The 21,001-nt window shown below is 45.6% G+C and overlaps 9 protein-coding genes across 9 annotated transcripts; 3 read left to right on the top strand and 6 right to left on the bottom strand.

Moving 5' to 3' along the window:
- Positions 1–1,386: 1,386 nt before the first annotated feature.
- N7484_000344 (fungal specific transcription factor domain-containing protein) lies at positions 1,387–2,201 on the top strand (the record flags this gene model as incomplete). The annotated part of the gene is made up of 2 exons (XM_057110765.1): positions 1,387–1,402; positions 1,423–2,201. The coding sequence occupies 2 exons, from the start codon at positions 1,387–1,389 to the stop codon at positions 2,199–2,201; spliced, it is 795 nt and encodes a 264-aa protein (XP_056977991.1).
- Positions 2,202–3,327: 1,126 nt separating this feature from the next.
- N7484_000345 (uncharacterized protein) lies at positions 3,328–3,606 on the top strand (the record flags this gene model as incomplete). The annotated part of the gene is made up of 1 exon (XM_057110766.1): positions 3,328–3,606. The coding sequence occupies one exon, from the start codon at positions 3,328–3,330 to the stop codon at positions 3,604–3,606; it is 279 nt and encodes a 92-aa protein (XP_056977992.1).
- Positions 3,607–4,597: 991 nt separating this feature from the next.
- On the bottom strand, positions 4,598–5,350 carry N7484_000346 (uncharacterized protein; the record flags this gene model as incomplete). Its single annotated transcript, XM_057110767.1, has 2 exons — positions 4,598–5,171; positions 5,223–5,350. 2 exons carry the CDS (start codon positions 5,348–5,350, stop codon positions 4,598–4,600), a joined length of 702 nt encoding a protein of 233 aa, XP_056977993.1.
- A 1,777-nt stretch (positions 5,351–7,127) lies between these two features.
- N7484_000347 (phytoene desaturase family protein) lies at positions 7,128–8,873 on the bottom strand (the record flags this gene model as incomplete). Its single annotated transcript, XM_057110768.1, has 4 exons — positions 7,128–8,033; positions 8,088–8,621; positions 8,673–8,794; positions 8,846–8,873. The coding sequence occupies 4 exons, from the start codon at positions 8,871–8,873 to the stop codon at positions 7,128–7,130; spliced, it is 1,590 nt and encodes a 529-aa protein (XP_056977994.1).
- Positions 8,874–9,724: 851 nt separating this feature from the next.
- N7484_000348 (Bifunctional lycopene cyclase/phytoene synthase) lies at positions 9,725–11,206 on the bottom strand (the record flags this gene model as incomplete). The annotated part of the gene is made up of 3 exons (XM_057110769.1): positions 9,725–10,580; positions 10,636–10,929; positions 10,986–11,206. 3 exons carry the CDS (start codon positions 11,204–11,206, stop codon positions 9,725–9,727), a joined length of 1,371 nt encoding a protein of 456 aa, XP_056977995.1.
- Positions 11,207–11,213: 7 nt separating this feature from the next.
- On the bottom strand, positions 11,214–11,792 carry N7484_000349 (lycopene cyclase domain-containing protein; the record flags this gene model as incomplete). Its single annotated transcript, XM_057110770.1, has 3 exons — positions 11,214–11,567; positions 11,614–11,713; positions 11,770–11,792. 3 exons carry the CDS (start codon positions 11,790–11,792, stop codon positions 11,214–11,216), a joined length of 477 nt encoding a protein of 158 aa, XP_056977996.1.
- A 943-nt stretch (positions 11,793–12,735) lies between these two features.
- On the bottom strand, positions 12,736–14,569 carry N7484_000350 (phytoene desaturase family protein; the record flags this gene model as incomplete). Its single annotated transcript, XM_057110771.1, has 4 exons — positions 12,736–13,713; positions 13,760–14,293; positions 14,345–14,466; positions 14,527–14,569. 4 exons carry the CDS (start codon positions 14,567–14,569, stop codon positions 12,736–12,738), a joined length of 1,677 nt encoding a protein of 558 aa, XP_056977997.1.
- Positions 14,570–15,302: 733 nt separating this feature from the next.
- Positions 15,303–17,192, top strand: N7484_000351 (carotenoid oxygenase family protein; the record flags this gene model as incomplete). Its single annotated transcript, XM_057110772.1, has 2 exons — positions 15,303–15,980; positions 16,032–17,192. The coding sequence occupies 2 exons, from the start codon at positions 15,303–15,305 to the stop codon at positions 17,190–17,192; spliced, it is 1,839 nt and encodes a 612-aa protein (XP_056977998.1).
- Positions 17,193–18,650: 1,458 nt separating this feature from the next.
- On the bottom strand, positions 18,651–19,100 carry N7484_000352 (uncharacterized protein; the record flags this gene model as incomplete). Its single annotated transcript, XM_057110773.1, has 1 exon — positions 18,651–19,100. One exon carries the CDS (start codon positions 19,098–19,100, stop codon positions 18,651–18,653), a length of 450 nt encoding a protein of 149 aa, XP_056977999.1.
- Between the last annotated feature and the right edge of the window lie 1,901 nt (positions 19,101–21,001).

The raw sequence follows: 21,001 nt of genomic DNA on the forward strand, positions 1-21,001 counted from the left end.
AATCATCGCTGCTTGAAGGGGACTAAGACGGGCATGCTAGTTTGTCCAAGCTCATCGACTGGCAAGACAACAACATGAACGCTGACTCTTGAGGATATCATTCAGGCTCCAGGTTCTCAGTAGGGTTTGATCGAGTGGCAGCCACTATCTTTCTCACGTCTTCTGGCAGGTGCGGTTGCCGCGGAATAGAGCCTACACTAACATGAGAGCAATAGCGGAGGTGTGTGATGATGGATAGTTAAATACGAGACATGATCTTACCATCGTTACTCTCAACTTGGGCCGCGCTAGATGTCAAAAGCGAAATGTAATTCCGAGTTCTACGCTGGTCAGCAGGGGCGACCACAAGTGTGTGCATTCATATCCTGTCCGCGATCCATAAGCTTCGTTGATGGTAGTGTATCTAGCTTAGTTCAACAGTTATACACCTTGTTCCAATATTGTCATGAAATATTCTTTCACCGGAAATTCCATCAGAAGCGGGGTCAGTTGCTCGGAATAAATAACTATACCTCGGGGTAGTCTAGTATGTAAATGACCGGCTATGGATTCGAAATCTTGCTTTAAACAGCGAATATTGCGTCTTGGTTGTCCGGTCGTGTGGTAGTCGCTTAATGATATATTTTGGCATCGGATCAGCTTAGCTGGTTGTAGATCACCCCGGCGTGTCAACCTCATACCCCGCATACCCAAAGTTGCAAGGGGATGGAGGGTGTCCACAACAGGTTTGGGCCTAAATGTCGGCAGTTGAAAACCCACTTTCCGGCAACTTTGATATGAAGCTTGATTACGTTTATGCAGGGCGGTAATCGAGACCGGGCGGAGCGACTGTCTGCTGATGTGTACAATTTTGTGCAAAGTAGCCTTGCGAGTGGCAGCAGAGCTGATCCATGATTCAGCTAAGTCAAGAGTCAAGATAATTCTTGGGGACACGGTTCGCTGGTAGATTGGTGCCAGGCTCCACTTCTTCCCCGACGAGCCGACCAATCTTCCCCGCATTTTCTCCCCATCTACCTCTCCTAATATCCAAAATCGCCATCTCCTTGTGGGTTTTCGAAAAAGGATTCTGCTTTTAACCTCTGATGATGGATCCCGCTATCAAATCCCAAGGCCCACCGCATGAACGTCTTCGGGCTGCTAGAGCGTGCGAGATGTGCCGGCTGAAGAAAAACAAATGCGATGAACTGAGCCCGTGCACCCATTGCAAGAGTACGTTAAGCGCCATGATATACACGTTTCTAGTTTTGATTCTAATATTGTCACACCATGTTGCAGATCGAAAAACTCAATGCGTCTATCGTGGAATCAGCAATGTGAGAAGCGACCGTAACTGCTATGAGTAATACCAGCCATCCACCCATGTACCACTGAAACCGGGTTCTAACTATGGGGAAAACCTTAGGTATGTTTGCCAACTTGAAGAAAAGGTCAAGACTTTATCATCCAATCGAAAACACCCCCAAGCCGACAGCGATCCTGGCTCATGTACCACTCAACCGGACATTGTTGGCCAGAGAGGTGACGCGTTGCTACAACAGGAGCCATTTGAGGCCGACTGCATGCCAACACCTTCAGGTACTTGGCCCATGAGTGAGCCCAGAGCCGCACGGGAGTTAGTGAGCGTGAACCGTCACACGCGCAGCTTCGAGTTCTATGGGAGTTCAAGTTCAGTTGCGCTGCTGGTACGGATGGGAGATACCGGTGACCCGAAAATCGGGCTTCCATGTGAAGACGAAGAAGTGCTAGTTTCCGCCCTTCACAATCCAGCCTTCTCTCCAGGACCAACTGAGGCACTTGTACCAGCAGCAGAGACCGGCACAAGTGCGCAATCAGTATCCGTATCAAATTGTCGACTCTTTGTGGACAGCTTCTTTGCGACGATACATTATATCCACCCTATTCTAGATAAGTCCGCATTTCTCGAGAATTGTGAGCTTCTATGGGCAGGTAACACGCTGTCACTCAGCCAAAACTTTGTTGCACTCTATTACAGCATTCTGTCTTTGGGTGCGCTTCTGAGGCCCAAAGAGGAAGAGCTCCATGGCAGTATGGGCAATATGCGACAGAGCAGGAAGCTTTTTGAGGAGGCTCGAAGACGCTCAAATCCCTGCATGGTGATGGACCTCGAATTGGTCCAATGTAATTTCTTCCTGGCATGCCAACCCTCCCCCCATTTAGACCGCATGTCATTTTCTGACTAGTTGGAAATAGGCCAAAGTGTGCCAGAACGAACTCAACCCCAACTGTAAGAGTTAACAATTCACATATAGCGTCTATTACCTCTAATCCTATCTATAGGGGCATATATGCACATCGGTCTAGCTATAAGAATAGCCCTTTCCATTGGTATCAATCGCGAGCCACCACGAAACTCAAAGAAAGGTCTTGCATTGCTCAAGGCAGAGTCCAGAACATGGTGGTCAGTTATCCAAATCACACTTTCTAGATATTCTCTTCTCATCATGTGATATAGGGGCCTTTATTTCTTGGAGACGTAAGCGAATTTTTTGATTGAGTACTGTTTACCCTTCATGCTCACCATTAGATTTAGTGAGATGGCCTTTTCCTTAGGCAGACCGGACACCCTGGGAGCAGATCGCTACCACAATCGCCACTATCCTATGGTAGTTGGAGACCCTCTCGATATGGGAACACCATCTGGACTTCTCGAGCAACCTGAATGTGCCATCATCAAATACATGGTGGACCTCTCAAGAATTACAAAATCAATCTGTCTTGACATTTATCTGTCAGATTCAACGCTTGAAAAAACTGTTATGATAGGGAGTCGAATTGAACAAGATCTTGAGTGTTGGGTTGAAAGTTTACCGCCAGCACTTCGCCCACTCAACCAGACGGGTCAAAGAAGACCTTTGAAAGCTGCAATAGAGCCTCAGTATGTCAAGAAACAAAGGCTAGCAACCACCATACGTAAGTTTGCTCACGTCTGGATTTTTCAAGTTACTTATTATCAGAGCAAGGTTATCACAACTTGAGAATCCTCTTGTTCGGCCCCCTGTTAATGAAATCTTCGAAAACTGAACACTCGTCCACTATCGACTTACGAAGGAAAGTAACGAATTGCGTCCATTCGGCCAAGCTCACAATAGAAATTATATACGAGACTTACCAGCATCAGGAATTCTTTCGGACCTGGTATCTTTCATCTTTTGTCTCCTTCATGTTGCCAATATGCTAAAAGTCTCGTCACATCGCCGTAGGTATTATAATACGACCTATATCATTTTTGCGGCCTCTATAATATTGGTCTATATATTCCAGGAGGCTGAAGAGAGCGAACTCGATTCTCTTCTCAAGCTGGTAGAAATGGCAGTTGAGATTCTAGAGATCATGGAAGAGTCTGTCGTAACGACCAAAGCGGCGATGCTCATCCGAAGGGCCCTATCAAGGGCTCAACGGAGAAATCCGAAGTCGGGCCATGCTAGTGAAACCACTGAAGACAGCAACCTCTTCCCATTCAACCAGCATTGGGGTGAATTCAGCATGAATAACGATAATTCTGATTTTGGCTTCCCCTTTCAGTTCAAAGATCTGGGAATGGATCATTATTTTGGAGATCTCATGGCATCTCTTGGCTCTCCCTGAAGGCAATAAGACGGTTTTTTGTCCTTCTTTCGCACTTTTCCCCACCTAGTTGACTGCTGTTTGGAGCTTTGTAAAGCCTGGGATATTTGAGATATCACAGACATGCAGATATGATAAATGGCCGGGGTATGGGATCTAGCCACCAATTGGTTCTGATTTGGGTTTGTTCTTGGTGACGAAAATTGGAGATAGCCAATGGCCAAACTATGTACGATGCCACAGGCGGCGACCACTTCAAAGGCAACCGGAACATATATAGCAACGATTATTGTATGAATATAAGAACTTTTACCCTTGTCTTGAGAATTAAAAGACAATTGATATTGCAGATGAACATGCTATATGTCCAGGTAACGAACAGGGAGTTTACAGGCTTCCGATCGCCTGCCCAGAGCTGACAGGCAGGGGGCGAAGAAATCCTTCTAAGACCAGGATGACTGCAGCATCAGTGGAGGTTCCGGTTACGCTTTTCGATTTATACGTACCGGACTCTGGCTCATCTTTTCCGTCGACTTGCTTTACCAGATTTTTCCCTGGTAAGTGCGGGGTCCCCGCAAATCGCAACATCTGCCAGAATTTCTGCCTTTCCATGCAACCCATTCTTTTTTTGGTTCTCACCTTCCGGTGAAGGTTTACCCCCTGCATACCTCTCAGCCCAGGCTATGGGTGGACAGGGTATTAATGTGTGTTTAAAGAGCACCCTTCGGCTCTGAGTATGTTAACTGGATATACAGTCTGAACATAGGCCATTCAGCATGCGGGTGCTGTCCCTCAGCTTTCCTTTCTCCACAATACACGTACGGCCAGGGGAGAGTCCTATGATGACACCCGTTCACTTTTCTTTCTATACACTAGAGCTTGCTAAGCTCAGGCTGTATACTGCATTTAAGGTGATGACATGTTCTGTACATAGGCAGCCACTACTCTAACCCGTCACATAATTCAAGCGTTTCAACGCGGAGGCAAATTATGGCCTTGCACTGCATAATCTTTATATTTCAATATTTCCACCCTCCAGCCATTCCTTTGCTTGCTTGTACAAGAGATCGTGCTTGTCACCAGAAGGTGTCTCCTTATGACGATTGTGACCCGGCATGTCCTTGATGACAGAGACTCCCATCGTTTGCTCTTGACAATATGCAAGAAATTTGTATCCTTCAGGATATGAGGCGAGCTTTGCATCGTCGATTTTGGGCAACTTGGTAGGAGTCACCGGAATAAGTTTGTCCTTCTCATACCAGTGACGGACAAAACGTGCACCCCATCGTCCATCAACCTTTTCGAAGAAAAAGCAAAATCGACAATCACACTCCACGTCAACCTCAGCGCCGCCTATCACAAATCGCTGTGTAATAGTGGCTTTTAGCTTGGTCACTGCCCGTTGGCCGTCTTTAGTAATATCTGTTGTCGTCCCGTGACATCTGTGCATGATGAAAGCACCCTGATCCATGCCGGCTTTCGATATGGCAATAAAATCGGTGAATAACACTTTGCCCGACCATGTGGTGTACAGATAGGCACCCTCGTGAAAGATGGATGCGAAATTCTTCCACTCGCAAGCATCACTGCAAAAGACCGAATTAGTCGAAGTCATCTCCCCAGGCTAGAAGAATTACCGATAACACGGCCACCCCTCAGCGAGTTCCCGCAGCTTCATTCTCTCTAGCAGTAAGTTTTCTGGGCCATTGTTTCGGATAGCGTGTTCGGGCCACCAGCCGTCCGGAAGTGAGTGTAGGTCAGGCATAATGGCGTCTATCGAGGATGTTTGAACTCGCAGTAATTCCTGCCAAATTGAACATCATTTTATACCAGATCTCAACGTCTTACCTACCCCACTTATTTTCCTCTGCTCCGCTCATTTGACTGAGTCAGGAGGGCCTGTTGTAGCGGAAATGCCGCCAAGAGCCCGGAAGCCGGCAATTCCGCGGTATCTGTGCTCGGATATTAGCTTCGTTCCACAGCTCCGGGTCTTTCGGGCCCCGAGCCCGAAATCAAGACAGGAATTTTAAGTCAATACCCGATACTAAACAATCATCTACTAGTACCGCGTTTGCACTTACGCTAATCAAACATGCCCTGCAGTCCATAGGTATTTTCAACCCGCAGATGACATCGATTTCGAATTCCATATAGCCTGAATGTGAAAGCTGTTGCGCGTGAAGTTGCTTTTCAGATGAAGCAAATTAGCTAATCTACACTATGCGGGTCGAAGCACTAAAAAGACCAAAAAGAAAAGAAAAACATACAACAGTTAGGATTCGCATGTGGTCACCCACCATACTACTAACTAACCGGCGTGTGGCTTAAGTACGGCTGAGCGGACGGGAAGCCCTGTTTTCCACACCCTATGGTCGTATGTACGTTTGGTCCCCGGAAAGTGATATCTATAATTCATTTCGCATAACTAAATCCACGGGCGCAAATCCAAACATCGTCCCAAAACAGATCAACCACTTTTGAAACCAAGGGTAAAAAGACCCTCATCCGCTGGATATTTCCTCGTGAAACCCATGGAACCTGCTAACTCCCTGTAAATATTATGACTCAGAGTTGAAGAAAGCGGACGGAATAACCAGTATTTGAAGTATTACATTCCAAGGCTGTGCTCCTTGTAGGACCGTATGACCTTGAAATGTGGTCACTGATTTATGGGTTATCAGTGATGTCATTGACTCGTAGGATATAAATGATTGGCTCCTCTTCATACTAAATCGTTTATGATATGAAACAAAATCTCAATCTGGCTTGCATCTAAGAAGTTGAATCAGAGAAGCACAAAATCAACTCTACAGCGTCCGCTAGAGTCCGCGCGTACTATTTGCAAGAAGTGTCTTTGAATGAAAGAAATGATGTTGTCAAGGTATCATGAATTGAAAAGCACCATACGATCCATTCCGAAAATGAGTACCTACTAATCGTGGCATAGGAATGTTTATCCAGCAGCTCTAAGCATTTTTGGAGTTTGCGGAGGGACCTATATTATGTTTCGGTATTTGTCACCAAACAAAGATGGCTCTCTTATTTCTCATGAAGAACGCCAAGAGGTGCGGGGAGGAGCCAATGGACAGTCCCCATTAGGAACAAGAACTGCAAGGGCACCACGCGGTACGGGTGGTTGACAGTAACACACATACCGTGCTGAAGTATGAAAACTTCAAAATTGATCTTATTTCATACATCATAACCTTTGATTTACAAATAGAACAGACAATGCCCCAAATTGAACCGACAAAATCCATCGATCAGCAGTTTTTAGAGAGGACTTATTCATCGCAAAAATTCGTTGCAATCCTTCGCTCTCATCTCTTGTTTAGAAACAAATTTAAAGACTCTTTCTTGTTGAAGCATATGACGGATCTATAGTGTCATCTCATAGCTGAAACCTAGGGCTACAAAATGTACGTTTTTTAATACGTCGGCACAAATGGTAATATCATCCGGCAATCGCACTCATGATTAGAGGAGCTTTCCTAAGTGGTTCAAATACTTTATATCGTTGATTTCCTTACAGGGTTCAACGATCATGAGATTATTTGGTAAAGCCCTATCAGGACTAATGGCAATAAGAACAGCACCACACTTAAAAAATTAGATCCCTGCCGACTCGTCGTCTCTGAAGCATCCGCCAGTACATTCTCAGCCACAATCTTGGCACTGGAAAGAGCCACTGGAACTCCTGCCCCGGGATGTGTACTTGCACCCACGAAGTATAGCCCCTGGATACCGAAATGCCTGATACTGGGCCTGAAGCTCAAAACGTTGAAGAATGAATGTGAAAGACCAAGAATCGCGCCGCGGTCGAGATTGAACTTCACTTTCCAGCTAGTAGGGGTCTCAATTGATTCTTCGATTATGCTGCCTCGGAAGCCCGAGGCCCCTGTTCGAGATTCTATTGTGTTTAGTACGACGTCCCGGGCATGATTTATTAAATAATTCCAGTCTTGAGGATTCGATGCATCATCGGTAAGATGCCCGACCGGCACTAATACCACAACTGCGTCTTTCCCATTGGGCGCTGCGGTGGGATCAATCCGACTTGGGACATTGACATAGAACGATGGCTCTTCAGGTAGCTGGTGCCGATGGAATATCGCGTCGAAACTCTCCTTGTATTCTTCCGCTAGAAAGACGTTGTGCACTTGTAGCTCCGGAATTATTCTGTCAAAAGACCAGAAAAATGAGATGCTGCTGCAAGATGCCGCGCGCTTCGTCAAACTTCGAGAATAGGAGTTAGGGGGCAGAAGATTGTTGTAGGCATAGACAAGGTCTGCATTAATGATAACAACGTCGGCGAAAATCTCTTCACCTGTGATGAGTCTTACCCCTTGAGCTTTGTTCTCTGGAGTACATATTATCGATGCGACTTCAGTATTTAAGCGGTACTCCACGCCCAGTCGTTTCCCGACATTTGCCAAGCCCTCAAGCACCTATAAGAATGGTTAAATATTTAGGGACTCGGTCAAAACCAGTAAGTTGCTTACCTTTACAAAACCCCCCTCGGGATATAGAATGCCGTGGGCTAACTCGGTGTATTGAAGAAGAGAGTATGTCCCAGGAGCTTCCAAAGGATTCATGCCAAGATACATACTGGCAAATGTGAAGGCACGTCGAAGCTTGTCTGACTTAAAATGCCGCTTTATGCGGCTCCACATACTCTCAAACGGATGCAAGAACGGTAACGAAAACAGAAGTTTTGGGCGAATCATGGCCAAGAGATTAGGAAAATCCTTCGATAAAACGTGTTCCATAGAAAGATCATAATGCTGACCCGACTCTCTCATGAATCGGAACAATTTTTGCAAGCCGTCTTTTCCTTCATATCGTTCTATTTGAGGCTTCATTTTGCAGATGTCTGTCGACGCTTCGAAGTAGTCGTGGTCCGAGAACCATATACGATAGTTGGGTTCACATTTCAGTAGTCGTAAACCCTCATCTTCAGGCGAAGTACCAAGATCCTCGAAAGCCCGGCGAAATACCTCTGGCATCAGTAAAAGGGATGGGCCTTGGTCGAATCTCTAGATACGGTCAGGGCAATGGCACAGCTAGGGGGAAATATTTTGACACACATATTCCCCATGACGAACAAGAGAGCATCGACCTCCAACAAAGCTATTCTTTTCGACAACCGTGACCTTGTAGCCGGCTTTGGCTAGGCGTGCAGCCGTAGCGATTCCGCCGGCTCCAGCCCCTAGATTGCGTAAGTGAATGTTCGACTAGACAACAACACCATTATACTCACCCACAACGATAGCGTTTGGGGTTTCCATCTTGCGGTGCTGAGCGTAGATCCAGTTCAAAACACCATTTGATCACCAAAGCAAGAAATATGACTCAAATCAGGCTTACTCTCGCCCTTGCCAGGTAACAACCTTCCGTCATCAATTGTAATGATTGATACGACCATACCCGGACCCACACAACCCGATCTGGACAGTGCAGTGTATCTCGAAAATCTCGACCGCTCTGCAGGACAGAGCCCGAGGGCACATACCACTAAAACAGAGTTCAAACGCACGGAATCCGGTTATTGCACCTGCAGCTAGAGGCGAACATTGGTTGTAGCACTGGCCCCCTGCCCTCGGCTAGCAAGGAGTGAATTCACCGAGGGTTTAGATTCAGCGCAAATCTAAATTTAGGGAGTTCCCAAAAGTCTCTTTGTGATATGAGCAGTCTAACAATACCATCCTTGTATCTACCTCCAGTATATTATACCTTCATTTTTTCAAATTTCTTCGTTTTCCCATTGCGCAAGCGAAGGCCTCTCGCGCTCATTGTATTTCATCAATCTCCTTTAAAATATCCCAGTATTTCTTTATTTCTTATTACTATACATCCCAGGACGGCAAACTTGTATCGTGAGTTGACTAGTGTAGTAAGGTAGGGCAGGGAACAGCTGCCTCCGGAACAGAGCCTACCTTCAGATCTAGGTTCGTCACGGGGGCAGTGGAAGACTAGAAAAGGGGACCCGGGAGTGGCTCAAGAAGAAAAAAATCATCTAAATTGATTCTGTCTGCAAGAATAAGTCCATTAGTATACGTGTCCTGCGAAGTCATAGGTACCTGGCATCGCTGGTAAATTTGACTTTCATTCTATACTAGCTATATATATATTCAGTCATTCATCCGGAATAATGGCTAACATTCATTTCCCACCACGCTAGCCTCAGCCTTCGCCACAAAGGCACTTTCAGCTTCCCTTCCTCCTTGACCCCAGCCTGGCGCCTCTTGCGAACCATCTCCCCAATTATCATGTAGCTCTCAACTGTTGTCTTGATAGGCCCTCGTACCTTCTTAGGTAGTTTACCAATGGCCTTCACGCTCTGCCCATATGCGTCGCTCGCTTTGCGCAGCATGCGATCTTCGAAGACGGCAAGTTTGTCATTGTCTGGATTCGCTAGCACATCGCTCGGAGTCATCCCTTCCTCTGCCAGCCATGAAGACGGAATATAAACTCGGCTGATTGCGGCATCTCGTTTGATGTCTCGCGCAATATTGACGTACTGTAAAGCCTGTCCCATTTGCTGACCAGATTGAATAATTTCGGTTTGTTCAGCTTGGCTATATCTTCTTTCGCCAAATTTGTAGTTATGGAGTACCAATTCAAGCAGAGACGATGCGACCGTACCGGCGACACAGTGAGCGTAGATTTCCAAGTCCGATTCAGTCGCAATTGGAAATTCCTGGTTTTTAACAGAAAACCTAAGATCCATTTCGAACCCAGACAAGAGTTCTAGCAGTGGCTTTATGGTGAGACGAGAAGTGGGCAGTAGCGATATAGAGGAAAGTAGAGGGGATAGATCATTCGTCTGTCCATGGCTCCCTTCGACATCAACGTATCCGTAAAGAGGCTCCGAGGGCCGTTTAGTTGAAAAGCACCAGTTTAAAACTTGAGATGCTTCCTTAATATTTGCCTGCGCTGTTTCATGATCTGGGGCTTCGTCGACTAGATCGTCTATCACACGACAAAAAGAGTATCTGTGACCTAGTTAATAAATTTATAATGATGGATCGGGATTGGGCCATCTCATACAGCATGATAAGGTCAACGCGAAGCCTATCGGAGAACATCGCGCTGCCTAGATACATGGTTTGGCTCTTTTGGGATAGTTTTTTAATGGCTGCGTTCAACCCTTTGAGAAACGGAGTGTCGAAGCACCTTCTTTGGCTGGTCATGTATGACCAGAATATCCGAAAAAATGAAGGTCGATGGCTGTCAGCCAAATTGCAGATTATCATATCGTACTCGGCTATCGCAAGAGCATGATCGATAGTCTCCATACCGAATACAATCATCATGTTGGTCATGAGGAAAAAAAGCGCTTCTCTTTAAAAGATATGGATGTAAGCGACATCCCCGACACAGGTCACATCTATACTTACTCCAGGTCCAGTGTTCCCCCAAGGCGTATATCCAGTTTCGTTCCACGTTCAATCACCCATGTGCCACGTTGGAGCGAGAAAAAGTCGACGATCCAGAGATATAAAGTTGGCAGGAATATGGAAATGATAATTGGTTTTTTGGGCAATGAAGTAAGGAAATTCCCGCAAAGAAGCCTAGCGATCAGCCTAGTAAGCATTTCCACCATTCGAGTAGCAGTCATCATAGCCTCACCATTGAAAGATCAATACCGGAAGAGTCCATACTAGGATCAAGCTGAGATACTTCAGATGGCTTTCAAGTAGCATGCACGTAATACCAACGCCGGTTCCCGCCACCAACGCTGCAGGACCAAATACACTGGTGAAATCGCCCTTGCTCGGCAGCAAATATGCCGGGAGCACCAGATTCTTTGTCAGGATTATATAAAGCAAGCTCGTGATATATGTCTGAATGACGAAAAAGAATATCTCCTCTAATGGAATGTCGAATATTGTATACCCGACAATCGCATCGGCTGGATAGGACCAGATACGATTGCGAATCAAATACGAGTCCCATGGTATGGTGCAAGAAACCGCAATCTAAACTCGTCAATAGTCATTCTCAAAACAAGGAGATGAACCTGACAATGGTCAAAATTGATATTCTGGCTATATCCAGTCGTGAGAAGAACGGCCAATAGGCTGTTGTGAGTAGCGCCGCAGGCGGGAGCGTCCAGGTCAAATGGCTACAAGGATTGTTCAGTCCAACTTCGAAATTCATCACGTGTTTCGCATGACATACACCAACCAATAGTCAAACCCCATTATGCCGAATGCTGGTTGTGAGGTACTTTTATAAACATTTGCCGACCAAACACAGGCATTCAGAGTGAATGTAGGAGTGGGAAGAGAGAACGACCTCTTGCTGTGAATGAGAGGTCGAGTAATTTCGACTAGAGATTGACCAATCAGGATGACGGAAGGAAGCTAGGAAATTTGTTGTATTGAAGGCCCTTGATTTGGGGAGACTTGGAAGGGAGACTTGGAATGAATATTGTACGGTTCCAGTTAGGATCAAGGGATACGTTTTACGATTTCCGCTGCAGAATGCCGCGTGTAACTACATTACCCGGAGTAATGTAATGGCGCCAGCAACCAGAAGCAAACCAATCGCTCTGGCTCGATCGATACATGGCCCAGGTTGAAATGATCGGTTAGAACCCGGAAAGCTTGAGCGATAGCTCTAGTTGCAAACTTGATAAATTGCGCTAGCATGCATCCCGGGCTTAGCCAAACACCTGTAACCTTGCAAAGATGCAGTGTAATTTATTTCAAATTAGCAAATAACAGTGTAACTTCGGGTTTTGGCATTTTCCAAGGTCGGTGACAGAACCTAGTGTATAGTATGGGAGCCATGACTGCATGTAAGACGAATAAATCAGGGAAATTGTGTCTTATCGCTGGTGTTCTTCCGCTGCTCCCGGTTGGTTGATCGATCGATCGATCGATCAAAGACTAATATCTGTACCTCTGACAAAGCAACCCAGAAAAACTCATGGAAGAGATTATTCGATCTAATTCTTGCCTCCGGAGCTTTGAAAATGTTAGGTCAGGTGACCGCAACAACCATATCCTCTCTCTCTAGATAGACTCAGAGTCTCTCTTCTCCATACCACACAATCATATCATTCTGATACACACGTTACATCTCGCACGTTCGTAGAGAACACATAGCGAAATGTCAAGGGGAAGGGTTAAATACATAATCTTAGGAGTTGCTGGCCAAAGCTGCCCCGATGATAATGAAAATGAAAATAGAAAATAAAATGCCCTTGCATGACGATTGAGTGAAAACACCCCATATGAAAAAACATGAAAAAGCATTTCTGCTTTGGGCGTTAGAAGACTCCCAGGGAACAGACACTTTCAGATCTTCCAAGACTCGATCCGCAGTGAGCTTTGCACCCGCAAGGCAGGTCGGAACTCCAGCTCCAGGATGTGTGCTGGCGCCAACGAAATACACGCCAGCAACTCTATCGTGTTTAATCTTTGGTCGAAAAGAGAGTATGTTGAATAAACTGTGGTCGAGGCCAAATATTCCGCCTTTCTCGGAGTTGAAATGTTCTTGCCATGTCGATGGCGTGTTCACACTCTCATGATCAATGAGCTTCTTGAATCCTGTGGTCCCCGTTCGCCTCTCAATAGAAGAGATCACATGGTCACGCGCGTAGGATACCAGAGTTGAATCATCAAACCCTTCTCGGCAAGGGTCTGCATCTCCTAAATTCTCGACCAAAACAAGAGCGATGACCGCATCCTTCCCTGCTGGTGCAGCTGTTGGGTCTATCCTCGAAGGAACATGGACATAAAAAGAGGGCTTCGCCGGTGAAATGCGCTCCATATATACAGGCATAGATCGCCGTCCAAATGAACTTTCGACGAACATGTTGTGGGTCTCCAACTGGGGGAACGTTTTCGAAAGCGACCAGTAAAAGGATATGCTGCTGCAAGAGACGTTCTTGGAGCGACTTAATTCATCCGATGTTGATGGGACGGATGGGAGAAGCTCTTTGCAGGCGTAACTAAAATCGGCATTGATGACAACAGCATCGGCTTCAATAAATGTGCTCGATTCCAGAGAGACACCCAAAGCTTTTCCACAAGACACAGTCACAGTTTCTACTGGACGTGAAAAATGATATTTTACACCGAGCCTTGTGCCAATCTGCAGTAGTTTTTCAACCACCTTGGAATCTTAGCTTGGCCCTCAAGATATACAGATAGAGACTCACTTCTTGAAACCCACCTACAGGGTACCATATGCCACCTACCAACTCGGCATATTGGAGGAGTGTGTAAGTACCTGGGATCTCAAGAGGCGACATCCCAAGATACATGCTTCCAAGGCTAAAGGCTTGACGGAGCTTGTGTGATCTGAAAAAGCTGGAGACCCTTTGCCAAACAGTTTGAAAGGGATGTAGTTGAAATAGATAAGGCAAAAATGCGGGTCTTAGAAGCGAAGAAAAGCCTGGGAAGTCTTTTTTCAACACATGGATCACACTCTGCTGATAATGTTGATGACACTCTTCGAGAAATGCAATGAAACGCCTAACCCCGCCGGGTCCTTCAATTCTCTCAATTTCACACTTCATGTGCGCAATATCGGTGGAAGTCGTGAAGTGTTCCCCGTCCTCAAACCATACCTTGCAGTTTGGCTCACATTTACGAAGTTGTATTTCTTCTCGAAACATTGATGTTCCCAGATGCTGAAAGGTTTCCTCAAAAATTTCGAGCATCAGCATGATCGAAGGTCCTCGATCAAAGCGCTGGGATAAATGTCAGCGAAAGTTTCAAGGTGGAGGCTTCAAGAATCTAACATAGCCATTATGAACAATGTTACTGCATTTCCCGCCATAGAAGTCATTTTTCTCGTACACTGACACTTGTAATCCAGCTTTAGCTAGTCGGGCGGCTGTTGCGATGCCTCCAACTCCAGCTCCTGGAACATAATTGATGTCAGCTTGATAGGCACATCTGAACTGGACATTTAGGTCCGTACCAACGACAACTACCCTTTTATTCTTCTCCTTTACTCCCTCCATGATCATCTCGGCCCAATGAATGTGTCCCCTAGATGCTCCGTGGATCCAAGACTGCTTTAAGTAAAGTATTCAAGTTCGCGATATGAATGACAAGAACCTGAAGCCGTGACACGTATAACCATATGGAGTCTAAATGGATGTAACGATAAATAATGTATACCCGTGTTTTCCCCGATCTGGATTCGAAAATTTAGAGACGATCTCGGGAAATAAGATCTCCCTGTCTTAGATTCTTGGCAAAAACACGTTCCACTAACAAGTGGCCCTTCTCGTTTTCGTATCTTTCTCCCTGGGTTCAATCAACGTTCCAGGTTTTTGGCTTCATGATGCGCGTCAAATGCATCTTCATCGATCCCACGATTGACCAATGGCAAGCAATCGCTTGATTAAAAAGTCCCGATCAATTTGCAATCTTACCCAACCACTTCCAGGATTTTTGAAGTAAAGTTGTGATGGTATTGTTCGCGACACTCTGGGCGTCATGAATGTGACGTCATCACTCCCGCTAACTGCCACTTACCTTCAATGTTTTGCACATTGCCCAACACGGGAAATGAAGACATGCACATGCGGAAAGTTGCACACAGTACCACGGGGCGAATTCCGGTTTCTCTATGCCTGCTTCAAATTAGAGAGCCAGTTGAAATCGCTTTGGGGCCAGAGAAGGTAAAATGACAGTCACCTCTAAGTGCCCCAGTCCCTTCAGCCAGCCCCAAGAACCCAAAATCTAGAAATGTTTTGGAAGACAAGCTTAGAAGGTGAAGGAACTCTGAAAGGTAATTTTGCACCCATTCAACGTCAACGCAATTTGGAGCTATGCACATACTATGGGACCATTCCCGTTGAGCTCCATGGTGGCCAGTATGTTCGAAACGGTGGGAATCCGACCTTTGGGGACAACTTCACCGGCCACGTACACATGTTTGATGGTGACGGGATGCTCGCTGGCGTTCTGTTCCGAACAACGGAACAACGCGGAAAAATTGAGCCTTGTTTTGTCAATAAGTATATCTTAACCGACGTCTATCTTGCTACAAAGTCGATGCCATGGACGCGTTCACCGATATTGCCAAGTATGGCGACCTTAATCAACCCATTGACCTCTACACTATCGACATTCTACCAACTTTGCCGGTTCTTGATTCTCATCATTTGGTCTCACTTGAACGGCCACGGTCCCCCAGTGCGCAAAATTAGTGTTGCGAATACGGCGATCGTGTACCATGACAAGAAGACACTTGCGACTTGTCAGACTGGACCACCGATGAGGGTGCAGTTGCCGAATTTGGAGACTGTCGAATGGTTTAATGGAAGCTCTACCGACTATCAGAACACCACCCCTGGTTCTAGTGAAAATTTACTCGGTCGCAGTGGGTTACTCGGGTTTTTGAAAGATTGGACCACCGCGCACGTTAGTGATAATACGAAAGGAAATTGGATAAAATTGCTAATACGAAAATAGCCACACATCGACCGAATCACCGGCGATCTCATTTCATTTCAGTCATCATTTCTACCTCCGTTCGTCTGGTATTCTGTCATTCCCGGCGGAAAGAAAGAAAAGTCTCAAAATCCAGCCTTACATGCTGCCATCTCAGGAATTTCGAGTCCGAAATTGATGCATGACTTTGGCGTTTCGCTCAAACATACAGTCATTCTAGATCTACCAATGTCATTAGACCCCATCAATATGCTAAGGGGGAGACCGATAGTTCATTTTGATCAAAACTCGCGATCGCGATTCGGCATTCTCCCCCGCCATGATCCTGCTCTACTTCGATGGTTTGAAACAGAACCCTGCTTTATCTTCCATACTGCTAGCACTTGGGATGAAATTCCGAGCAAGTCTACTAGAGACGACCAAGTGGAAGCAGTCAATATGGTCGCATGTCGCTACACTGGTGTCGACATGCTATACTCTATGGCCTCTATCGATATAGACTTGGTTCCTCTCTCCAAGGGACAAGGAAGTGACAGCCGGCTATACTACTACAGATTCTTACTGTCGGATCACACTCAAAACTCTATTACCCACCAATGGGCGTTGTCTGCTATCCCTATTGAAATGCCGGTTGTTTCACCCTCTACGAATACACCGAAATTTGTTTATGGGTGTTCTTCAAAAAGTAAAATGTTTGGATCCAGTACAGGCGAGCCAATGAATATTGATTGCCTTGTCAAAGTTAATATCAACATCTTGATACAGCAGGGAATCGAGAAAGGAACAAAGGCTGTGGATGGTTGCGTTGATGAGAGACAGATTGGCGAAATACTACAAAGCGAGGACACTGAAGATTGCATCAAGGTGTTTCAAGCCCCGGAAGGGTGGTGCGCTCAGGAGCCGTGTTTCGTTCCTCGAAGCCACGCTCGATCTGAAGACGATGGATACATCTTGACTATCATGTTTGATGAAGCCCAGCTGGATAAGAATGGAAGAGCTCTGGAAGATGCCAAGAGCGAATTGTGGATCATTGAAGCGCTCGATATGAGAACTGTGGTAGCGAGGATCTTCCTTCCGCAAAGGGTGCCGTATGGATTCCATGGCAACTGGTTTACTCGTGAGCAGATCAGGATGCAAAAACCATATAAATCTTTGCGCAAAGACCAGTGGCCTGTTTTATAAGCTCATGAAAAAAACCCTCAAATAAATTGAGCCTACTTCATTTTGGCTGAGTGTAGACCATTATGGGATTTGAATATAAATCTCATCTGATTTTCTAGAAATTAGGAGTCCCAGCACGTGGCTACTTTTAAGGGAACGGGAAACTTCTGACAATGGGTAATATTATTTTAAACGCCCATTATTCCTAATGCTTGCATCAAATGAAATTATGCAACGTGATATATATGACGCTCGTCTTAAGTGGTTTTCGGATATTTTTCTACACCAGTATATATTCCAAATCGACAGTCAAGAGAGGAACGCTCGTTGACAGCGCAGTGCAGTGCAGGTTGTACGAGAAAATGGGGCAATCACCTTTTAGGATAGGATCAGAAGGTGTGGAATGACCTTGGAAGGCTAACTCTGCTATTTGTAGGGACATATCAGGGTACTCAAAAGGAATAATACCAGTCGGTGAATAATAATCCTGCTCCATCACGTATTAAGTAGTGGGGGAGGGGCTCCCTTGTACATTATCCAGAAAACTTACAATAGACCAACTCAAGGGCCTTGGACTACTAATTTATATCTTCTTTTTAGAATTCAACTTAGAGGAAGTTAAAAAGCATGAGATTATTACCCTAGCCCCAATTGCCACTTCTAAATGAGAATTTTGGTCCCGTTCTCATTCTATCTCAGCCAATTCACAAATAAGGTCAAATCTGTTGGTAAAAAAAAACATACAAATGTCTAAGGTTGTGGTCACCTAGCGCCCACGGATCGGGCGTGGGCGGCTCGCTGCTCTGTTCAGCCCTCCTTATTGCAGTCCGGGCAGATATTCACCTACCTGAATATTCTTCACCTGAAGATTTAGCCCGTGCAGGAAAGGTATGTTTGGGTAATTTGGACTAAAATCCCCGTAAAGCTTTCGCTTTTCTTCTTCCCTCTCTAAGTAGACACTATCAATTGAGTAAAATATGTATAAAGCATAATCCTATACTAGCTTATATAAGCTATATTATTGACTTTAGAGAATATAATAATGATAAAATCTAGAGTAGTATTGCTAGGCTTCGGCAAATAGGTTGGGCCCGATGGGTTGGGTTAACGGGAGCACGCACGGTGGACTAGTAGGCTGGTGAAGAATGATAATAAGTAGTAGATTACCATTAGTGATAGAGTATAATATTAGGCCTATAGGCGGGCTATGTTAAGGTCTACTCCGATCATTTAAATTCCTATGGTACGAATTATAAATCCATTTCCTAGATACCTCTTCTTTTAAATCTACGAACACATCGCCGATGTTTTCCACGAGTTAAAGTTTCTGGTAGTGTGCCAACCAAACTACAGGTACATTTCACGGCTTGGCAAGTGAAGATAATTCCATCGCTATAAATCATTCCACTTTTAAAGATTCACATTTGGTAATGGTGTTGCTGGGATGGAATGTAATTCACCAGTCTAGGGACCAAATCTCTAGCAATCGGTATCGCGTATCACAACCTTAAAGCTCTTAGGGCTATCCAAATCAAGGCAGGTAACGCTTCCTCCATTAACACTTGTGAGCAAAGTACCACCGCAGTCTGTTTCCTCATAAAGACACAATTTGAACTCTCCCCCTCCGTTGAATGTGTACCGAGTACAACCGGCCGCGGCAATCGATGCGCAGGCATGCTTGGAGGAACTTCCACCTGACGTGTTACCTGTTCCCCTGCACGCTTTGGAGGCGGAATAGCAGTTAAATGACCATGTGGTCTGCAGCAAGGTGGAGTCAGAGATCAAGTTGGCGCTGGTAGTGTTTGACTGCTCTGACAATGGGAACGCTTGGGTGATTCCAAAGAGCGCGCTGGAAGCGAGGAGGGAATGGATCAAAGGTCCTCCACCATTGAGTAGCCCTTCATGATTGATTCCGGTGAACCAAGCCATGATTTGAAAAGATCACCAAAAGCTTCAATGTCAGTTGTAGGAGCGGTATAGCTAATGCTGAGGCTATCGCGTGATGTCTCTGTGATATCGGGATGGATCTCTCTGAGGGAGTTTTCGATGTAATAAATGTCTTCAGGAGAGGGGACTCGCTTGAGTGTCAAGGTGACTTTCATGGCTTAGGAAGCAGTCTGTCGACAGTTTATATTTTGAGAAGCTAGTAAGTGGATTGAATCAATATAGGAGATTATGATGAGGTGGATATGTGCTCTGCTTTCGCATCTGGGAATCTGAGATACGATAGGTAACTCGCGCCTGTACATCTTCTTGGGGGCTGCTTTGACGACAAGGATTGGGGCTGCATCGGGACTGCGTCGGGGCTGCGTCGGGCCGCGTCGGGCCGCGTCGGGGCTGCATGGGGGCTGAGTGATGGCCCAGATGAGATAGCGCGATAGACCGGCATTGGTCGAAGATGATAGATATTGCCAATGCACCCGAGTCAGCGACGACGTTTCGAGTTGCTCAAATTGGGTAGTAATAGTAGTAGAATTCGTTTGCCTGATCTAGCTTGCCTCTAGTAATGGCCACTATGCGGGGGTGCTGCCGGGCCTGCCCAGCTACGAAAAAGGTGCGCTGCACCTAGTGAAGAGGGGAACGCTCTAAGGCAGCATACTCGGAGATGTGCTGGTCGATTCAGCAGCACAAAACACCACATAAGCTTACGCAGGTTACTCGAGATACCCAGAGCTATCTATAATCTATAGGGATTATATGAGAGGAGTGTAGAAACGTGTATTCCAAAGACTATCTCGAGATGCCAGATATACAATTCGATCCTTGTATCGAAACTTAGGGTATCCATACCGGTCGGATCAACCTGCTATCTTGTAATATGAGTTGCGGTGGTTACCCACTTCACTAGGTAGCATTAGCCTTTAGGTTAATAGAAAACCATCACCATCATTATCATATAGTAAGATGAGTGACCATTATAGCCCCCTATTCTAACAGGCTCTCGAATAAGGACTTGTCTAGTCCTAGCAATGTCCCCCGCACCATGGAGGCTGATCCTGAATCTCAGGATCGCGAAGCGACAGTCGAAACTCCCAGGGCTTTAGCGTGTGCAGGGAGTTTGGGTGAAGAATATAGGGGCTTCAGGGTAATCAGGTGAAGGACCGAAGGATAGGCAACATCGCTTTCGTCATCCAAGTCCTTAACGTAATTCCCGGTCCAGTCGCCCACCCGGTCGGCCCGCCCACCCCAACCAACATATTAGAATTCAATCTAGAATAATTCAACCATATCCACATAATATTGAATATATAAGCTATCTAGCCAAATTTGGGCAATGCGTTATCTTATGCCCTCGAATTCCACATTTAGAACACTTTGGTGGAGCTCGACGTCGTGGTTCTTGAGCTTGATTTTGACCGGTTGGCTCTCCATCTTGAGGTTGAATTTGCGGAATTTCAACCTTTTGGGCTAATTCTTTGAGCTCTGCTACTGATAGACCTTCTGGATGAGCTATCTGCTGCTTTGATATTGCCATTTTCTTCTTCTTTTTCTCCATTCCGGCACGTAAGAGCTCATTTTCTCGAGTAAGAAAAGCGTTCCTTTGCAGCTCTATTTGGAAGCCTTTATATATCTGATCTAGACCAGTTTTCACAAGATTTGGTGGGCTCTTAGATAAGAGCTTTCGAATTGAAGAAGCTTGTTTCTGGAGTTGTTTTGAATTTGATGGTGTTCTTGGTTCCCACGCGCTGCTTTGGCTGCCTTGAGATGCTGGTGGTGGTGGTGTAGGTGTATAAAGTCGAATATTAAGCTTTGAAATCACTCGATCTGGATTATATGGAACTAATCCTGTTGCTAAGAAGCTATTTTTGATAGTTTCTGGCTTGAATGCC

Source organism: Penicillium longicatenatum (genome assembly GCF_028827895.1).
Source record: "Penicillium longicatenatum strain IBT 33135 chromosome Unknown contig_11_segment0_segment0, whole genome shotgun sequence".
NCBI lineage: Eukaryota > Fungi > Ascomycota > Eurotiomycetes > Eurotiales > Aspergillaceae > Penicillium > Penicillium longicatenatum.